General features: G+C 33.7%; 1 protein-coding gene across 1 annotated transcript in view; it reads right to left on the reverse strand.

The window, feature by feature from the left end:
• ATP6V1E1 (ATPase H+ transporting V1 subunit E1) overlaps positions 1-18,182 on the reverse strand; it is a 27,280-nt gene extending 9,098 nt beyond the window's left edge. The window contains exons 1-7 of the mRNA XM_003771347.4: positions 17,980-18,182; positions 14,131-14,196; positions 9,895-10,004; positions 9,575-9,641; positions 2,152-2,241; positions 1,388-1,456; positions 110-204 (exon numbers count right to left, since the gene is read on the reverse strand). Of these exons, the coding sequence (XP_003771395.1) occupies positions 110-204; positions 1,388-1,456; positions 2,152-2,241; positions 9,575-9,641; positions 9,895-10,004; positions 14,131-14,196; positions 17,980-18,012 (530 nt within the window). The 5' untranslated portion in view covers positions 18,013-18,182. The remainder of the gene's footprint in view (positions 1-109; positions 205-1,387; positions 1,457-2,151; positions 2,242-9,574; positions 9,642-9,894; positions 10,005-14,130; positions 14,197-17,979) is intronic.
• Positions 18,183-18,922: the final 740 nt, after the last annotated feature.

Raw genomic sequence — 18,922 nt, forward strand, 5'->3', positions numbered from 1 at the left:
CCGCTCAAAGTGGCTTAGAGAAATTATAGCATGATAAATGTTAAACAAAAGGCGTCATCTTTAGTCCTTAATCTAGAAATCTAGATATTAAAGCAATAATGCTCCTTACATGTCCTCTGGCAGGTATGCCTCCGGATCAACTTGGACATCAACATCTTTTCTGGTTGCAATCTTGTACACAGGAATTGCATTTTGCACTGAAGCCTGGAAAACAAAAGACAATACTGATTAAAGGTTTTGGCAGCAACTCTAGAGTATATACAAATAAATGTTTACCATTATTGTAAAGTGTGCTGTAAGTGCTGTTACATTTTTTTTAATTCAATAAAGTGACAAAAACACAATGCAAAAAAAACAAAAACAAAAAAAAAAAAAAACACAATGCAAACAATCCCACTCAAGAAACCTCTCATTTATTTAAGAATTAAGCAAAGACCAGTAAGCTGGAGACGTAAGAGATTTTATCATTCTACTTTTGTATCTGAAATTTGTTGTTAATTACAGAGTAATGATGTTAATTATTGCAATATATTTTTATTGATTTTACATTTATTCATACATATCACTTACTTTGATAAATAATCTACATTCTGGGGGAGAAAGGTAATAAAAGGGTGGGAGAGGAATGTATAGTTAGATTTTTAGAATCCCTCTATTGCAGTACACCAAAATAATTAATAGAGAATATGTTTTACCAATAAATCTTTATATTTTTAACTGTTTGTTTTGCATGAGTGAGCTCTCCTTCAATTTTTTCCCCAGAGACAAGAATAAATACAAATACTGTCTACATGCCAGATTCCAACTCTCCTGATTCAGATTAGCCAGAAGTCCCAACAATTTCTTCTTAAAGAACAATAGGTTTTGCTGAGTGAAATGAGCAGGACCAGAAGATCATTATTTACTTCAACAACAATAATATATGATGATGAATTCTGATGGACGTGGCTCACTTCAACAATGAGATAAACCAAATCAATTCCAATAGAACAGTAATGAACTGAACCAGCTACACCTAGGGAAAGAACTCTGGGAGATGACTATGAACCACTACATAGAATTCCCAATCCCTCTATTTTTGTCTGCATTTTTGATTTCCTTCACAGGCTAATTGTAGACTATTTCAAAGTCCGACTCTTTTTATACAGCAAAATAACTGTTTGGACATGTATACATATATTGTATTTAACTTATGCTTTAACATATTTAACATGTATTGGTCAACCTGCCATCTGGGGGAAGGAGTGGGGGGAAGGAGGGAAAAAGTTGGAACAAAAGGATTTGCAACTGTCAATGCTGAAAAATTACCTATGCATATATTTGTAAATAAAAAGCTATTAAAAAAAAAAGAATAGGTTTTTTCTCTTGTAAACATTATATTCTTTACCTTCACCAGAGGGAGATCGCTTCTCTTACAACGGACAAGCATTCGTGGCTCCAGCAATTGGTATAAACCCTGTGCAAAATAATAAACAGAGCTGGCAGAAAATACAAAATATGGTCTAATAGTAGTAGCAAAAGCAGAAGTTTTCTGGCACTTATTTCATATAGCTTAAGAAAAAAGATAAACATAAATTTCCAAAAAAAAAAAAAAAAAAAAAAAAAAAAGCCAGTAACAAACAACAGAAATAAAGTTTAATGATGCAGATGAGAGTATCAGGTTAAAACAAAACCCAGTTTTTGTTTTTTTATTGGCTAAAGGCAAAGAATGTCTTAATATAATTAAGATACCTGCAGATACCATAATTAAAATAATTTTATGAGATGGTATCACACAATGAATAAGCACATAGTTTCTTTGGTCAAACTGTCAGAATATTTATCACAAGGCTCTCTGATACAAATTGGAAGTTATAATTTGAATGCTGTACTTGAGTTATTTAGCTTGAAGTTGCAGAAAAATATCTTCAGGACAATTTTATTAGGTTAGATAGCACATATTTCCATACTAGGCAAGGAAAAAAGACTAAATAAAAGAAAACTTTATTAAAAGTTGATGGAAAAGAGATGATTTCATGATTAATAATTTCCAACTTAGTAAAGTTCTAGGAAATGTTTATTAGAAAGAGTGGGGCCTCTGACCATATTATATATATTGGCATTATATAGTATGCAAAAAAAAGTATAAAGTTACACAGTATGGAAAATTACCTGAAGAATAAGTCCATCCAAAAGGACCTGATATCTAGCTGTATCTTTCACTACCTTGGAAAGTCTCACCTTTGCTTCATTTAATAAGTCCTGAAGAGAAAGGAAAGAAGAAAAAGGAAAATCATTTTCATAGTCTAAAAAATGTCCACATGGCTGACAATTAGGCAGCTAAGTAGTACAGTGGAGAGAACGCTGGCCCTGGAATTAGGAGAACCTGAGTTCAAATTTGGATGCAGACAATAACCGAGTAAGCCTGGGGAAGTAATTTAACCCTATCAATTTCCTCATCTGTAAAATGAGTTGGAAAAGGAAACAGAAAACCACTTTAGTATCTTTCCCAAGAAAATGCCAAACAGGATCATAGAGAGGTGAACACAACTGCAACAACCCAACAATTCCCAATCTTTTTTAAAATAATTTTTATTTTTCATGCCCCATTGCATAAATTGTTCTAACTTCAACTCTCTTCATTTTTAATTAGTTCAAAGAGATCTTAAAATTATTCATTTTTTCATTTCTACTGGCACAATAACAGTTCATTGGAATCATATATTTTGTTCTGTTCAGTTATTCTTCAAATGGGAAGCCCTCTTGATTTTCAATTTTTAGTTACCTAAAATAAGTTGCTATACATATTTTTGTACACATTCTTCTTTCTTTCATAGGTCTAGTAGGATTAACATGGGTAAAAGAATATAGTTTGTTAACTTTCTGGGGCATGGTTCCAAATTTGTTTTAAAATGGCTGAACCCTTTCATAGCTCCATCAATAGTAAACTAGTGTACTTCTCCCCCTGCCCCATACATCTTAGAATATGTCATTTTCCTCTTTTATCATCTTTGCCAGGATCATATGTATAAGGTGGATTCTTAAAAGTTGTTTTAATTTGGATTTCTATAATTACTAGTGATAGTATTTTCTCATGATTGTTGATAGCTTGGATTTCTTTCTTGAATACTCTATTCATGAATGGCCCACATTTAATATATATTGGATCACTTGCCATCTAGGGCAGGGGTGGTGGAAATGGAGGGGAAAAAAAATCAGAACACAAGGTTTTGTAAGAGTAAATGTTGAAAATTATCCATGTATATATTTTGAAAATAAAAAGCTTTAATTAAAAACTATTCATTTTATACTGATCTTCCTCTATTTAAAAAATGTGAAAGGCAAAGTTTTCTTTAATCCTTATTTATTTCTGTGTCCATTTTAGAGTTTATCTTAATATATGGATAAAGTGCTGGTCTAAACCTAATTTATGTCAGATTGCTTATTCAGTTTTCCTAGCAGTTTTTCTCCTAAGTAACTATAGCTTTCAGGTTGATCTATGCTATTGTTTATTTGATTCTATATATGGTATACCTCTCTTTTTTGAAACAGTACCAAATAATTTTAATAATTATTTACATTTAATGATAATAATTAATAACAAATAAATAATCTAATACTGATTAACTTCCTATCTTCCCATAATTTATCACTATTAACTTTGAGATTCTTGGTCTTTTGTTCTTCAATATGAATTTTATTTTTTTCTAGCTCTATGAAATTTTTTTTTTGTGAATTTAGGTAGCACAGCTATTTTTACTATATTGGTTTGACCTATTTTTGAGTAATGACTATTTCCTCAATTATATAGGTATGTTTTTAATTCTGCAATGAGTATTTTATAGTTAAACTAACATAATACCCAGATGAATCTGGCAGATACATTCCCAAACATTTTATAGGTTCTGTTGTTGTTATAAAACTATCCCTAGTGGGTTTTGTTGGTTATATATAGGGATGCTGATATTTTATGTGGATTCACCTTGTATCTTACAGGTTAGCTAAAAATTATTTGAATTCATTTTTAGCTTTTTCTTAAGTTTTTAAGTGCATCATCTCAATTTACTTTCTTTTTTGCCTATGTATATTCTATTTTTCTTGTGTTGTTGCTAGAGCTAACATTTCTAGCATTCTATTAACTAGTAACAGTGATAACACTTACTGGAAAACTTTTAATTTTACCCAATTACATATAAAGTTTCTTTTTAAGAGTTAGATAAATACTATTTACTATAGTAAGAAAAGGTCTTTTTATTCCTATGAGTTTTAGAAATTTATTATATTTTTATATTTTCCCTTATACTTAACCAACTGGTCAGGGCAGTCTTGGTGTAAACCAAACATAGTTATAGAAATAATCTTCTTAATATGTTGTCACAGCCTACCTCCTAATAATTTATTTGAAAATTTCTGCACCCAATGTTCTTTGGAAACACTGATCTGTAGTTTCTTTTCTATGCTTTGTCTCTCCTGCCTTTAGTATCAAGATTATATTTATATCATAAGTATGAGACTGGAAGTATGCCTTATTTTCATATTGCCATAAAGTTTATATAATATTACAATCAATTGTTCTCTGAATGTTTGATATTCACTTGTAAATCCATCTGTTCCTGAAGTTTTTGAGAGTTCATTTAATTTCTTCCAGGTTATTGAAATAATATTTCTTCTTTTGTTCAATATTTTATATTTTTGTTAGTATTCATCCATTTCCTCTAAATTATCATTTTTAATAATAGGGGAAAATAATTTCTGACTATTTCCTCTTCAATTATTAGAGGCTCTCTCTTTTGATATGAAAAAAATTTTGACTTTTTTTCATTATCAGGTTGAATAAATGCTTTTCTAGTTTATTAGTCCCCCCTTCTTCCCTCCAAAAACAGATTCTAGATTTATCACAATTCAATGGACTTTTTGCTTTATTATCATTAAACTCTTTAACTTTCAAATTTTTCTGTCTTGTAACTTGAAGATTTTTTGACATTCAAGCTTTTAAAAAAAATTTCATACCCAATTCATTTCCCCCTTTAATTGATAAAAACTCTTAAATATACATTTTCTTCTAAAATCTGCTTTAGTTGCATAAATCTAGTATACTGTCTCACTGCTATAATATTTGATGAAATTTCCTATCATTTATACTTTTGAAAGATCTACCAGTTTCTAGAATTAGAATGAGTCTCTTTGGTCTCCAACTTCTTTTTAATTCTTTATTAAACAGAATTGTTTTGCCTAATAAAGTGACAGCTTTGTTAGTTCTGCTTTTCTATATTTTTTCATGAGGTCTTTATGGTTCAGCTAGGTAGCAAAGGAGTCTGGAATTAATTGTGGGGTCTGGAATCAACAAAATTCATTTCCCCCTGTTCAAATTTGACCTCAAATACTTACTGTGTAAGCCTGGGCAAGTCACTTAAACCTTGTCTGCCTTAAGTTTCCTCCTCTGTAAAATGAGCTGGAGAAAGAAATGGGATAACACTGCCATATTTTTGCCAAGAAAACCTCAAATGGAGTCATAAAGAATTGAACACAACGGAACAACAATAAAACTATCCTGAAAATCACTATGCTTTGTAACCTCAGAAACCTAAATTCATTCTTCTTCTTCATTTTCCATAATCAATCAGTTAATAAATAGAATACTGTTAATGCTCCTCTAAACAACAACCTTCAGTGGATCCCTAACTGCCTCTAAAATAAAGAGAGAGATCCCTCAATTTGGCATTTAAAGTCCTTCACAATTAGGCTAGAGTTAATGTTTCCATATCCGTTTCATAACACTTTTCACATTCCAGCTAAATAGTTTACTTGTTAACTGGATTTGACATCTTATTTGCCACTGCCACATCTTTGCACAAACCATGCATTGCGTCCTCTCTCTGGCTTCAAAGAATTCCTAGCTTCTTGTCACATTCTACAGTAATGATCTCTTCTCAAATTATCTTGTAGTTTTCTATTTACTGATTTGCCTGCTCACAGTAAGATATAAGCTGCTTAAGAAATGATTTTTCATTTTTATTTTTCTCTTTCCAGCAACTAGGACAATTTAGTAAACGCTTGCTTGTTTATGCCACTTTGGGAGAGCTCTGATCACACAGAAAAACTTGGTTGCAAAGCAAAATTTATTTCTTCAAGTTCTATTCATTGCTTAGTTTTACTCTCTAGGAGCAATTAGAACAAATATAACCATTCTTTCAAATGACAGGTCAACCCCCCATCCCCCAATTATCTCATTCCCCATTCTGACATCCTCATATAACATGGACTCAAGATTTTTTTACCATCCAGTGTGGGGAGCCGGCACTAATCTACAGCCACATAAGGCCAACCTTGAATAGGTTGAATCTCCTAATCACATTATGCCAAAGACTTCCTGAATAGGAATCTCCTAATCACATCCTAACTTTGACTAGGCAGATATCTAGGCATTCCCTAATCACATCATAGAGCTTCCTGTCACCAGAAACATCTGAACAGCTCATCCTTGGGCGGGATACCAACCCTTTGTCTAGGACCCCCACCCTGTACTGTGTTTGAACAACCCTGTCCTCTTTTCTACTGCTATATATATCTGTGCTATTGCACCCATTAAAATGAGGCTTGATCAGATGGATTTGCCTTGCCTCCATTTTGCGCATCCCCTCTCTCTTGCCCTTATCTCTTTTCTTCCAGGGTCCACACACTCTGCCTTGCAGGCCGAGGCAATCCTGGTCACCCTTCTCTAGATGATCTCCAACTTATCAACATGGCAATCAGAACTGAACACAATATGCCAGATATTCAGGGCAGAGTACAATGAGAGCAGTACTTTCCTCAACTCTGGACACTCCCCTCCTACCCACATTTTAAAATTATGAACTTATAACAATGATCAACACAAACACTTCTACATAATAAAAAGAGGAAATGAAGCTTATATATAAAACAATGAGTTTCTACTACATATATCTTGCTCTTTTTTAAGGTTTTTCCAAGGTAATTCCAAAGGACTTATGATGGAAAATACAATCCATATCCAGAGAAAGAACTGATGGAATATGAACACAGATTGAAGCATACTGTTTCCAACTTTCTTTAGCATTTTGGTGAATCCCCTTCTCCCCCCTTTGAGCTTTTTCTTCTTTCACAACATGACAAATATGGACTGCACATATGTAATCTATTTAAACTTTTTACCTTTTTAAAGAGGGGAGGGTAAAAATTTGCAACTCAAAATTTAAAAAAAAATGAACGTTAAGGCAGTGGTTCGGTGATCCAAAGCAATCCCAATAGACTTTGGACAGAAAATGCCATTTGCATCCAGAAAAAGAAATAAGGAAACTGATGTAAAGCAACACATGCTATGTTCATTTCTTTTTTCTGGTGTTTTTTTTTTTTTAATCTCTCCGGTTTTTCCCTTTTGGTCCGATTTTTTCTCTCCCAGCATGATTCATAAAGCAATGTGTATTAAAATAAATTTACTAGGAAAAAAATGAATGTTAAAAATTGTCTTTATATATCATTAGAAAAAAATACTATTAAAAAAAGAAAGCTATTTTGGCATATTAAAACAAAAAAGTTTATTTTTTAATAAAAGTTATCTTTTAAATTTAAGATCATAGGATCAACACTGTTTAGACTGTCTTGAGTTCTATTCTGAATCCTTCTACTCTATGTGTACTTAATATTTCACTGATATTTGCTTCTTTTTTCTTTTTGTATAATCATCTTTACTCACTTCTCCCTTGCCTCACAAATCTCCCTGCAAAATAAAAACCGTCCCTTGAAATATAGTGAAGCAAAACAAATTTATGATCTGATAAGTATGCACATACAGTCCATTATCTCATGTCAAGAAATTCTTTAGAGATTGACTATTGTACTGATGCAAATCTTTACATCTTACTTAGTTGTTTTTCTTTATATTACTTCATATGCTGTTTTTGAGATTATGTTCATTTCATTCATCAGCAAATCACTAACCTTTTTGTTATTTCTCACCACACAAGAATAATACACTATATTCACTCACTCACACACACACACACACATATATATATAGAAAAGATACACACACATATATAATTTGATGAGTTGCCAGTTCTTTCCTTCCTGTTTCCTTCAAGAATCACCCATCTCTAAAAGAAGCCTTACCCAATTCTCCCTTAATGCCCCTATCTTCTCTCTGTTGATCATCTCAAGTTTATCATCTATACATCTTATTTGCAAACAGTTGTTTGTATTTTGTTTCCACTGCTAGACTGTGAGTTATTGAAGAATAGGACTGTCTTCTGCCTATCTTTATATTCTTATCAATTACCACAGTGCCTCACTCATAGTACACCCTTCTCCCCCATTCTCTTTGAGGTAGGTGATAAGTAGTGGTATTGTTAGGTTGAAGGGTATGTCTAATTTAATGACTTTTGAGCCACATTCCAATTTGTATGTCTCATTAGTAACTGGGGACACTTTTACATTATGGTTGATACTTTGCCTCACTTCTTTTTAGAGCTGCTTGTTCATAATTAATTGAATCTATTAAGAAAAGGTTATTGATTTTTATGTATATGTATTATATATATATTATGTATAATAGAACAAAGAAATAACCTAGATATTCCAAATTACAGAAACTACTTTTTAAAATTACAATTTGATCACAATTATAAAGACGTGGTAAAGCACTTAGTACTAATACCAAAACAATATTATGACATTTTATATCATAAACTTCTTTTGACACTTTGTAGATCTGGGACTTCATCAGTATGAATACTCCCTCCAATGTTGCAAAATGCAACACCCTCACCTCCACGCCCATCCCCACCATTTTGTAGTATTCTTGTGTGCTGGGAGCCTTCCTCTACATCTCTTTGACAATGCATGGATACCAATGAAGTATTTAGGCTATCCATGTTATTCCCCACTTTTGCTGCATGACTGATCATTTCTGCTGGCATATATCTTTGTTATCTTTTGACCCGTCTCTTGCATAATTCTTCACTTGTAATAAATTTACAAATCCCTAACACTTTGAATTGTATAAATGACACTTGCAAAAAAGTTACACCTTTTGAATGTTATTGGAGAATATTGTAGCTAACTACATCAATTAAGAATAAAAAGAATTGCTATTCTTTGAAGTAATTCATAAACTAGGTTAATTAATCCAATTTCATAAAGGAATTCTCCTCCAGGTGGGAACTACCATTATTCACAGAAATCTAAAAACTGAAGAAATAAAAATTGTTTAGAATTAAATTAAAATATAAGCTGTCAGTTGCTTGGAACTATGAATATTTTGTATTTGTTTCACCAGACACACTATATTACCTATAAATTTCTTCCTTTCCTCTGAATTCAGCAGCAGAAAGGATGAACTATCCAATTTTAAAACTAGTCAGCAAGCCAATGGTAAACGATTTTAATTTGGGAACTGTTCTCTATAATTTAAATAATAATTAGAGAAATTCTTTTGCTAAGTTACTTGATTTAAACATATCTGACATTCCACCTGTTCAAAAATCAAATCATCACCCATTTAATAAAATAAACTGGAGCAATTAAATTCCTATTAAAGCAAAGTACTTTAAAAATATTGTAAGGACTAGATACTCACTGAGATAAGATCATCTCTGGCTCTAAGAACTTTCAATCTTGCTTGATTCATCAAGTTGGACATCTGACTAAAAGTTGCATGAAAACATAAAAAGTCAGTACAATGCCTTAACAGCAGCAGAAGCTGCTATACATTCTGAATAAAACTTATCTTATAAGACAAATGCTTTTTTCACTAAAGACCAACCTAAGCTTTACTGGAGTTAGCTAACATTTACCTATGTTCTACCTTATGACTTCAGCAAGTGCTATTATGAAAGCTTTTTACTCAAAAGAAGGAAAGTATAACTCAAAAAAAAACAGGAAATAGAAGCTACTTACATTTTCTTCTGCTGTTCAATTTGTTTCTCCTTCTTCTCATAATATTCCATTATCTTCAGTCTCTGTGTTTGCACAAGACGACCTTTCTCAATGTTGAATTCTTCTTCTGCCTATACAGAACCAATTTACATTTAGATAAGAGGCACCACTTACTGACCAAAAAAAGCGTTCCAACATAGCAGCAAACTCATCATCCAAACTCCTGGGTGACGTGTGTTTTGATAGTACTATATCATTCAATGTGGAAACTTTGAAATTTATTCTGCCTCATCTTATTAGAACTTGCTATTTTAGCAACGAGATCAACCAAATCATTTCCAATGGAGCAGTAATGAACTGAACCAGCTACGCCCAGAGAAAGAACTCTGGGAGATGACTAAAAACCATTACATTGAATTCCCAATCCCTATATTTATGCACACCTGCATTTTTGATTTCCTTCACAAGCTAATTGTACAATATTTCAGAGTCTGATTCTTTTTCTACAGCAAAATAACGTTTTGGTCAGGTATACTTATTGTGTATCTAATTTATATTTTAATATATTTAACATCTAATGGTCATCCTGCCATCTAGGGGAGGGGGTGGGGAGGGTAAGAGGTGAAAAATTGGAACAAGAGGTTTGGCAATTGTTAATGCTGTAAAGTTACCCATGTATATATCCTGTAAATAAAAGGCTATTAAATAAAAAAAAAAAAAAAAAGAACTTGCTATTTTAAACTTTAGTGTATGGAAAATAAGAGACAGACAATTCTCAAATACATACAGGAAAGACAATGTGAGATAGGAAGAAACATTGAACTTGGAGTTAGGCGAGACAGGTTTAAATCCTGCCTCTAACTTCTGAACCTTAATTTCCACATCTATAAAAATGAAATGGAGACAATACTGTTAAGCATTTATCTTATAATATTATGAGGATCAAAAGAAACAATATAGGTCAAGTGCTTTGCAAACATTAACATGATAGTTAAATGTCATGTATAATTAATTGACCTTGAGAAGCTAAAAATTTATGATAAAGAATTTGTATGCAAATTAGGCTGCCAAACATTTTCTACAAAGAGATGAAATTCTGCATATCATTATTCCATGATTAATGACTGAAATTGAAGATTTGAAAAAAAGGTAAAGTTTATAATTAAAACAATGTAGTATTTAAAAATAACAATTGAGTCTTCATGTTCTGAAAACAATCAAACAAAATAACTTATCTCCTTTCTCAACATGGTAGATGTTGCAGATGATGTTGAGATATCTATATCTGAAGAATAGCAAATGGATAATGGTCCAAAAAGAAAGGAATACAGTACAGTAATCAGTAAAATAAAAAGTGGTAGCAGTTTTTCCCTAAAATTGTACTGCTGAGTAAGTCAAATGTGCTAAAAAGTTTGAATGACTTTCTTTTTTTCTGGATGTACAAAACCCAACACGACCAATTTTAAGGCTGTATCTGTATGCTGGGACAGTGAGATGATTGATGTTATCAGAGTTGGACAGATTCATACTATCTGTAGCACTTAAGCTTAGTATCCCAGGTATCATTCTTCTTCTTCTTTTTTTTTTGGCTGAGGCAATTGGGATTAAGTGACTTGCCCAGGGTCACACAGCCAGGAAGTGTTAAGTGTCTGAGAACAGATTTGAACTCAGGTCCTCCTGACTTCAGGGCTGGTACTCTATCCACTGTGCCATGTAGATGCCCCCCCCCCCCCAGCAACATTTTAACTCATGGGAATCATAGCAGGAATTCTCTGAGCATAAAAATATTGGGACATGAACTTTAGATAAATAAAGCCAAGGCTAATACATCAAAACATATCTTTGATGCTATTCCTTCCTGTCTTCTCAAGCCAACTGCCCCCACCATCACCTGTACTTCATGTACTATTCTCACCTTCAGTCTCTCCCAAGATATCTACTATCTCCTCCCTCTCAAAACACTCTAGCTAAATGTGATCATACCCACAAGCTAAATAGTTATCTTTCCTTCTCTTCTCAGCTAATGATCTCAGCTTGATCAAGTGATCCTATCCTCCACTGTCCCTTTTCAAACTCTCTTCTAAACGATGGCTTCTGACTTCAACTGAAACTGCACTCTCCAAAGTTACCACTGATCTCTTAACTAATATATATAATTGCCTCCTCTTAATTCCCATCCTTTTCTGCAATATTTGATACTGCAAAGCACACTCCACTTTGGATACTTTTTGTGGCCTAAGGTTTTGATATTGCTCTCTATTTTCCCTTTTTGTCTGATCATTCCTTTCCTTTTCCTCAATGATATCTATCATACTCACTAAAGGTTGGCATCTCAATAGTAAAATGGGGATAATAATAGCATGTACCTCACGTGATTATTGTAAAGATCAAATGAGATAAATTTGTAAAGAATGCAGTAAGTGGTGAGCATATAGTATGTTTAAATAGAGCTCAGTGCCCGCTTTTCTTTCAATGCTTTCCTTACTAGATAATCTTATCACTTTTCATTGTTTCATCCCTAAGCACACAATTACCAATTCTATCTATCCAAACCAGTTTTTCTCCAGAGCTCCAATCTTGCATCATCAACATTCTGTAGGACACTTCAAACTAGTTATCTTATATGCATGTCAAACTCAAAAATGTCCAAAAGTGAGACACCCCTCCCCCCCTTAGGATTCATTTGTACTCATCCCACAATTCGTTGCCATGACTTTCTATCTTTATAATTAACATCTCTTGAACATGAGCCATTCTTTCTACTCTCATTCTAGTGTAGACTCTCAGCAGCTGTCACCTCAGCTATAACAATGGCCTTGTAATTAAATTTCTTATTTCTTATCTTAAGTTTTTCCCTACTCCAATCCATCCTCCACTTGATGCTAAAGTGATTTTTCTATCTGAAACATGTAAATCTGAACATATCCCTCCCCCACCACCCAAAAAACTCTAGTTGCTTCCTCCTACCTCCAGGATCAACTATAAAGCCCTTTGTTTGGCATTTAAAGCTCTTTATAACATAACCCCTTTTAACTTTTCTAATCTTTATACATTCTATTCTTGTCCACAAACACTGTTCTACTGAAGGTTTACTTGATGCTTCTCAACATTATCTTAGAATCTATAGTTTTCTTTTAGGTGCACTTCAAGTGCCATCTATTCATGAGGACTTTCCTGGTCACCCAGCTAGTAGTGACATTCCCACTTAGCATTTATTACCTGTCTATTTACTTTATTTTATGTTTTGATTTATGTATAATGAGGGCAGAGACTCTTTTTTGTTTTTTCTTTGTAACTTCAGCATTTGACATCTTGTAAGTACTTAAGAAATGCTTGCTGGTTGATTAAAGCAAGAGTTCTTAAGCTCCCTTGACAAGCTGGTGAAACAAAGAGACCCTTTTTGAGAATATTTTTTTGAGTAGTTTCATTTTTTTATGAGATCACATCATGGTAATTTAGTTTTAGATGTTTTTTTAATTATAGAAGGGGGAAAAAAGGCTCTTTTTGGAGGGGGGAGGGGAAGGCAATTGAGATTGTGACTTGCCCAGGGAACAGGCTATTTTAAGTATTAAGTGTCTGAGACCAGATTTGAACTCAGTTCCTCCTGACTTTAGGGGCGGTACTCTATACACTGAGCCATCCATCTTCCCAAAAGGCTATGTATTGATATTACTAACTATACAATATTTATTAGGTATCACATTTTTGTCATTTTATTTCCACACTTTCCACATGGAGATTTTATGTATTATTCATATTTATAATATCGTTTGATCTGGAAAAAAATTTCATAAAAAATTTCATAGGATTACCAAGGAAACCAATTATATTGAAATAGAAATAAAATATTCATACTGAAAGCATGGCTTTCATGTTTTAGAAGTGAAAAATCTACATTTATCTGGTTTCCATCAGAGGAATCCTGAGGTATTCCTCATAGCCTACAACTAATTTGCAAGGGAAAAAAATGATAGTGCTTACAAAACTGATTGTTTTCTGTACATAAATACATTTTTCTTAACTTTAAGAAAATAGGCTATGGTCTGTTTAAAGACATTAAATGTCTAAATTCTAAGTTTCCATAGGAAAATTATTCCTCTTTTGTACTTGTCAGAGTATTTGCAACTGACAATTTCTAGTAAGCTTATTTCTGAACTTCACTGATATTAGCTGAGTAAATGTTTATTTCCCCTAAATCAACTAGACATATTAAGAATAAAAATGTACTAATACTGCGCTTAAGTTCATTAATCTTACCTTTGCATCTATTTCTTCGGCCTTCTCATTTGCTTCCTGTTCAATGAAAGCCATCATATGTTTGATCTATAAGAAGAAAAAAGTCAATTTTCTTTTGGCTCTAGAAATAAAGTATGGCACCTTCTCTTTTACATCCAAATGTGAAACACTTCAAATAACTCTCTACAGTCTTGGGTGAGACTGTAGGTCAACCCAGTTAATAAAACTTATTTGATTAAATAGAAATAGTTTCCTTTTGTAAAAGTTGGGCCTAAAACCAGTAACTGATGAATTAAAAATTAAAAAGAAATTAACTACTAACTCCTTTTTTCCCTTGGATCATTATGTCCCATAATAAACCATTTTGTAGAAGTACAAGGAAGTCTGGGAACATTTGTGGATTTTACTCTGTAAGTAGTGTCACACTAATTATTTCTTAGGGCAAGTTTTACAAATAATACATTATAAACATATTTTGTTTATCTGAATATAATAACAGTTCTGTGTATTGAATTAAATCAAGAATACTGTCCAAGGGATCCTAAGTCTTAGTAAATAGTTATCTTCAAAAACAGCAAGTTATATTGATTAATTAAAATATTACTTTATAATGGACAATCTAAAAACATCTACGAAATATTTAAATGGATAATTATGAAAGTTTTATATTTTATACATGAGCAAAAGACCAAGTTCCAAGTCTTAGAAGTTTCAGGATCACAACTCTTAAGTTTATGAGATTTGTGGAAAAAAACTGTGACTGTGAGAGGGAGATCTCTGAGACCTGAGGATTGCACCTGATTGGTGCAATTCAATTTGAAGCAACTAGTTCAGTGTGCAGATTGCTGAGGTTTCAAATTACCTTAACAACAACCTGAGAAAAATGTAGGTATTTATAAATGCTACAGAAGCCTTGTTTAACAAAATGTTGCCCTTGGCTCAAACCTGCATTATCTGCCTTCATTACTCCTGAGGGATTGCTCAACTAGTTCTGACTAGATCAGTGCAGATCTTTTACGATTCAGGTGGACTGTCTAAAAGGACAATGTGTTCTGTCTCAGGGACTTGTGGGAAAGAAAAAGTTTAGCCACAGGGATGAGTTTTATTCTAGCCCTAAAGCAAAAAATCTGCTGAAAATCTCTGAAAGATACCAATCTTCTTCTCTCTACACAGATATAAATTCACTGTAGAACAAACCTAGACAGTAGATATGTTCCTAAACAAAAGAAGCTTCCTTAAACAAAACATACAAAATAGAATTTTTTATTTTAATTACAAAGTATTTTAGTATTATAGCAATCCTTAAAAAATTACTCAAAAAGATACTATACAACTAAAATATAAATTTAAAATCCAATAAATCATAAATATTGGCTTAATTATTAATGAATATTATGTAAAATCAAATGAAGTACATTTGTAAAATATTTAGTACTTAGTCTGGCACATAGTAAGCAGTATATAAATGCTTATCCCTTTCTTTCCCCAAGTTATAAAGCAGTTAAGTTTATAGACAACTCACTACATTTCTTTGTATACAAATACTTATACATTTAAGCACCTGTCATTTGGGAGAAATAAATAGGAAAATGAATCGATTCTTTGGATAATTCTGGGAGTAAATTTTCTTTTAACTAGAGAAACATGAGGATAGGGGAAGAAGGGCCTTTAAGTTTTAGGTTTAATTAATTAAAGATTGAAAGACTTTGGTTCCCTCCAGTAATCAAAAAAAAAAACCCCACGATCTCTTTGTACTCTATATACCCCCTTTGAGAGGCTACTTTTTATTTTCAAAGCATATCAATATAAGATTTCCTATAAGCTTTTCTAAACTAAATTTTAATTAGAAATCATCAGCAATTAAAACTTTTTTTTTAGATGGTGCTTATCATTTTTATTAACATAGCTTTTTATTTACAAGATATATGCATGTAATTGAACAATATTTCAGAGTCTGATTCTTTTTGTACAGCAAAATAACGTTTTGGTCATGTATACTTATTGTGTATCTAATTTATATTTTAATATATTTAACATCTACTGGTCATCCTGCCATGTGGGGGAGGGGATGGGGAGTAAGAGGTGAAAAATTGGAACAAGAGGTTTGGCAATTATTAATGCTGTAAAGTTACCCATGCATATAACCTGTAAATAAAAGTCTATAAGTAAATAAACAAATAAATAAACTTCAGCTGAAGCACAAAAAAAGATATATGCATGGATAATTTTTCTTTTTTTTTTTTTTAATTTAATAGCCTTTTATTTACAGGTTATATGTATGGGTAACTTTACAGCATTAACAATTGCCAAACCTCTTGTTCCAAAGCAATTAAAACTTAAAAAGATCGCTCTCCTTACTGAGTGGAGAACAATCAAGATTGCAAATATGTAGAGAGTGTCATTTCCAAACCAGAGAGAAAAAAAATTCCATATTCCAATATGGATTCCTCATCGAGGCAGATTCACCAGTCTGATAATCTTGCAATTACTTGAAAATATGGCAACTAGTTCTAAATTTGTTTCTGCCATTTTTACCTGCTAATGCGACCTGTCTCCTTGTCTATAGGACCCTTTTGGCAAAGGTTACTTAATACTTAACTGAAGGGACACTGATTCTTCACTGTTAATGAACTCAAATGGAAATTACTTATAGATCTATTATCATGCTTCCTTTCAAAAAATTTTCAATAAGAAATCACCAAATGACAGACATTTGTCAAGACGAGGCAAATATTCTTGTGTTCTTTTTGAACTCACAAAGTAGGTTTTAAGGTAATCAGAGAATGTTATGGATACAAAGAACCTTGGATCTTTTTCATGTCCTGGCTCCCTTTTGGCAGCCTATTGACCTCTCTCAGAATATTTTTAAATCCATAAAATAAAATACGCAGGATTACAAAGGAAGCCAATTATATATAATGTGTCATATTATACATATATATGTGTATATCTATATGTATGTATATATATATACATATAGATACATATATATACATATATATATATACATACATATAGATATACACATATATAGATATATGTAATAGGATATGTAATTACGCAATACTTATAATATACAATATATATATAATAATATATATGTTACGTATATATAAAATGTATAAAACTCTTCCATCTAGATCGATCCTCACATCCTACAGAAGAGGAAATAGTCCTAGAAGGGAAGTGTTTTGCCCAAGATCACAATGTCGGAGATAAAAATAGAGCCCAGGTCTCCTGACTTCCAATCTGGTGCTCTTTCCACAATACTTCCTTTTTCTTGCAAATGAAGGGTTGGGCTACAGAAGTATATTTTAGGATTCCTCTCTCGGGAAACACGATAAAGGTGTACAAATTTCACAGAATCGTATTTAAAGCCCCGGCTAAAAAATCCAAACAGCGACGCGCAAGATTTTCTAATCCCCGAAGGGAACACTCGCTCGCCTCCCTTTACCCCCTACTATGCATAAAAAAAGGCCTTGTGGGCTCCGGGAAAGAGTCTCCGTCAGTCGCAGAGCGGGCTCGGGTTAACCGGGCACAGCGGGCTCGGGCTAACCGGGCACAGCGGGCTCGGGCTAACCGGGCACAGCGGGCTCGGGCTAACCGGGCACAGCGGGCTCGGGCTAACCGGGCACAGCGGGCTCGGGCTAACCGGGCACAGCAGGTGGGGGAATTCCCGCAGAGCTTCCGCCCACCACCTTCCTACAGCTCCCCACCGCAGGAGATCCCCACGGACCCCGGGGAGGGAGGCCACGGAGGCTACGCGGGTTCCAGCCGCCCTTCGTTAGCAGAACCACTTATCCAAACGAACATCTGTGGGCCTGTCAGCCTCGGAAAAGTGACGCGGACCCCGGAGGGTGGGCCTCGTACCTGCTTTTGGACATCGGCGTCGCTGAGAGCCATGGTGACAGCAGCTACTCCTACAATTGGCAGGCAGCCTCAGAGTACGGCAGAAGATGAAACAGCTGAGAGGCCGAGCGCTCTGGTTTTTCTTCACTTTACGAACCCAGCTTCCGGTTCCGGTCAGCTGCTTCTCCGGGAATACGCCGCCCCGCCCCTTTCTCTTCTTCCCTTACTGCCAACGGGAAAGAGGAGTCAGGGAGGCTCCGCCCATTTCCCCACCCCCTCCCTGCGGAATATGTGGTGAGCCGGAAGCTATCCAATCCAGCTGCCCGGCTCGGCTTAGTTTTATGGAAACTTAGGTTTTTTTGTCCTTGAGGGAGGAAAGAAGTCCGGCTTAGTGTCCTATAGTCCTTCGACAGGCGTTAAAATGGTTGGTATTTGAGTACAAAAAAAGGCAATCATCGGAAACAGAAAAATGAATTTAGTTGGATAATTCTAGGGATGCATTTTTTTTTCAATTATTTTTCCCCAAGTACATGTAAAAATAATTTTTAACGTTCGTTTTTAAAACTTTGAATTTCAAATTCTCTCCTCGCTCCCCACCTGCTTCCTTAAGAAGGCAATCAATTCGATGCAAGTTAGGCGTGGGTGTAGTCATGCAAAACGTTTCCATATTACTCATGTTGTGGAAAAAAAACCAGACAAAAAAAATCAAGAAAATAAAGTTAAAAAAAAAAAAAAGCTTCAATTCACATTAAGACACTATCAATTCTTTCTCTGGAGATGAATAGCATTTTTCATCATAAGTTCTTCAGTTATCTTGGATCGTTGTATTGCTGACTATAGCTAAGTAATTCATAGGTGATCATCTTAGAATATTTCTATTATTTTGTACACGGTACAAATTCTGTACACGGTACTTTTCCCTTGAGGTACTAACACTCAAGGATTAGAAAGTATCAGCTGATAG

This window comes from Sarcophilus harrisii, chromosome 5 (assembly GCF_902635505.1).
Source record: "Sarcophilus harrisii chromosome 5, mSarHar1.11, whole genome shotgun sequence".
In the NCBI taxonomy this organism is placed as follows: domain Eukaryota; kingdom Metazoa; phylum Chordata; class Mammalia; order Dasyuromorphia; family Dasyuridae; genus Sarcophilus; species Sarcophilus harrisii.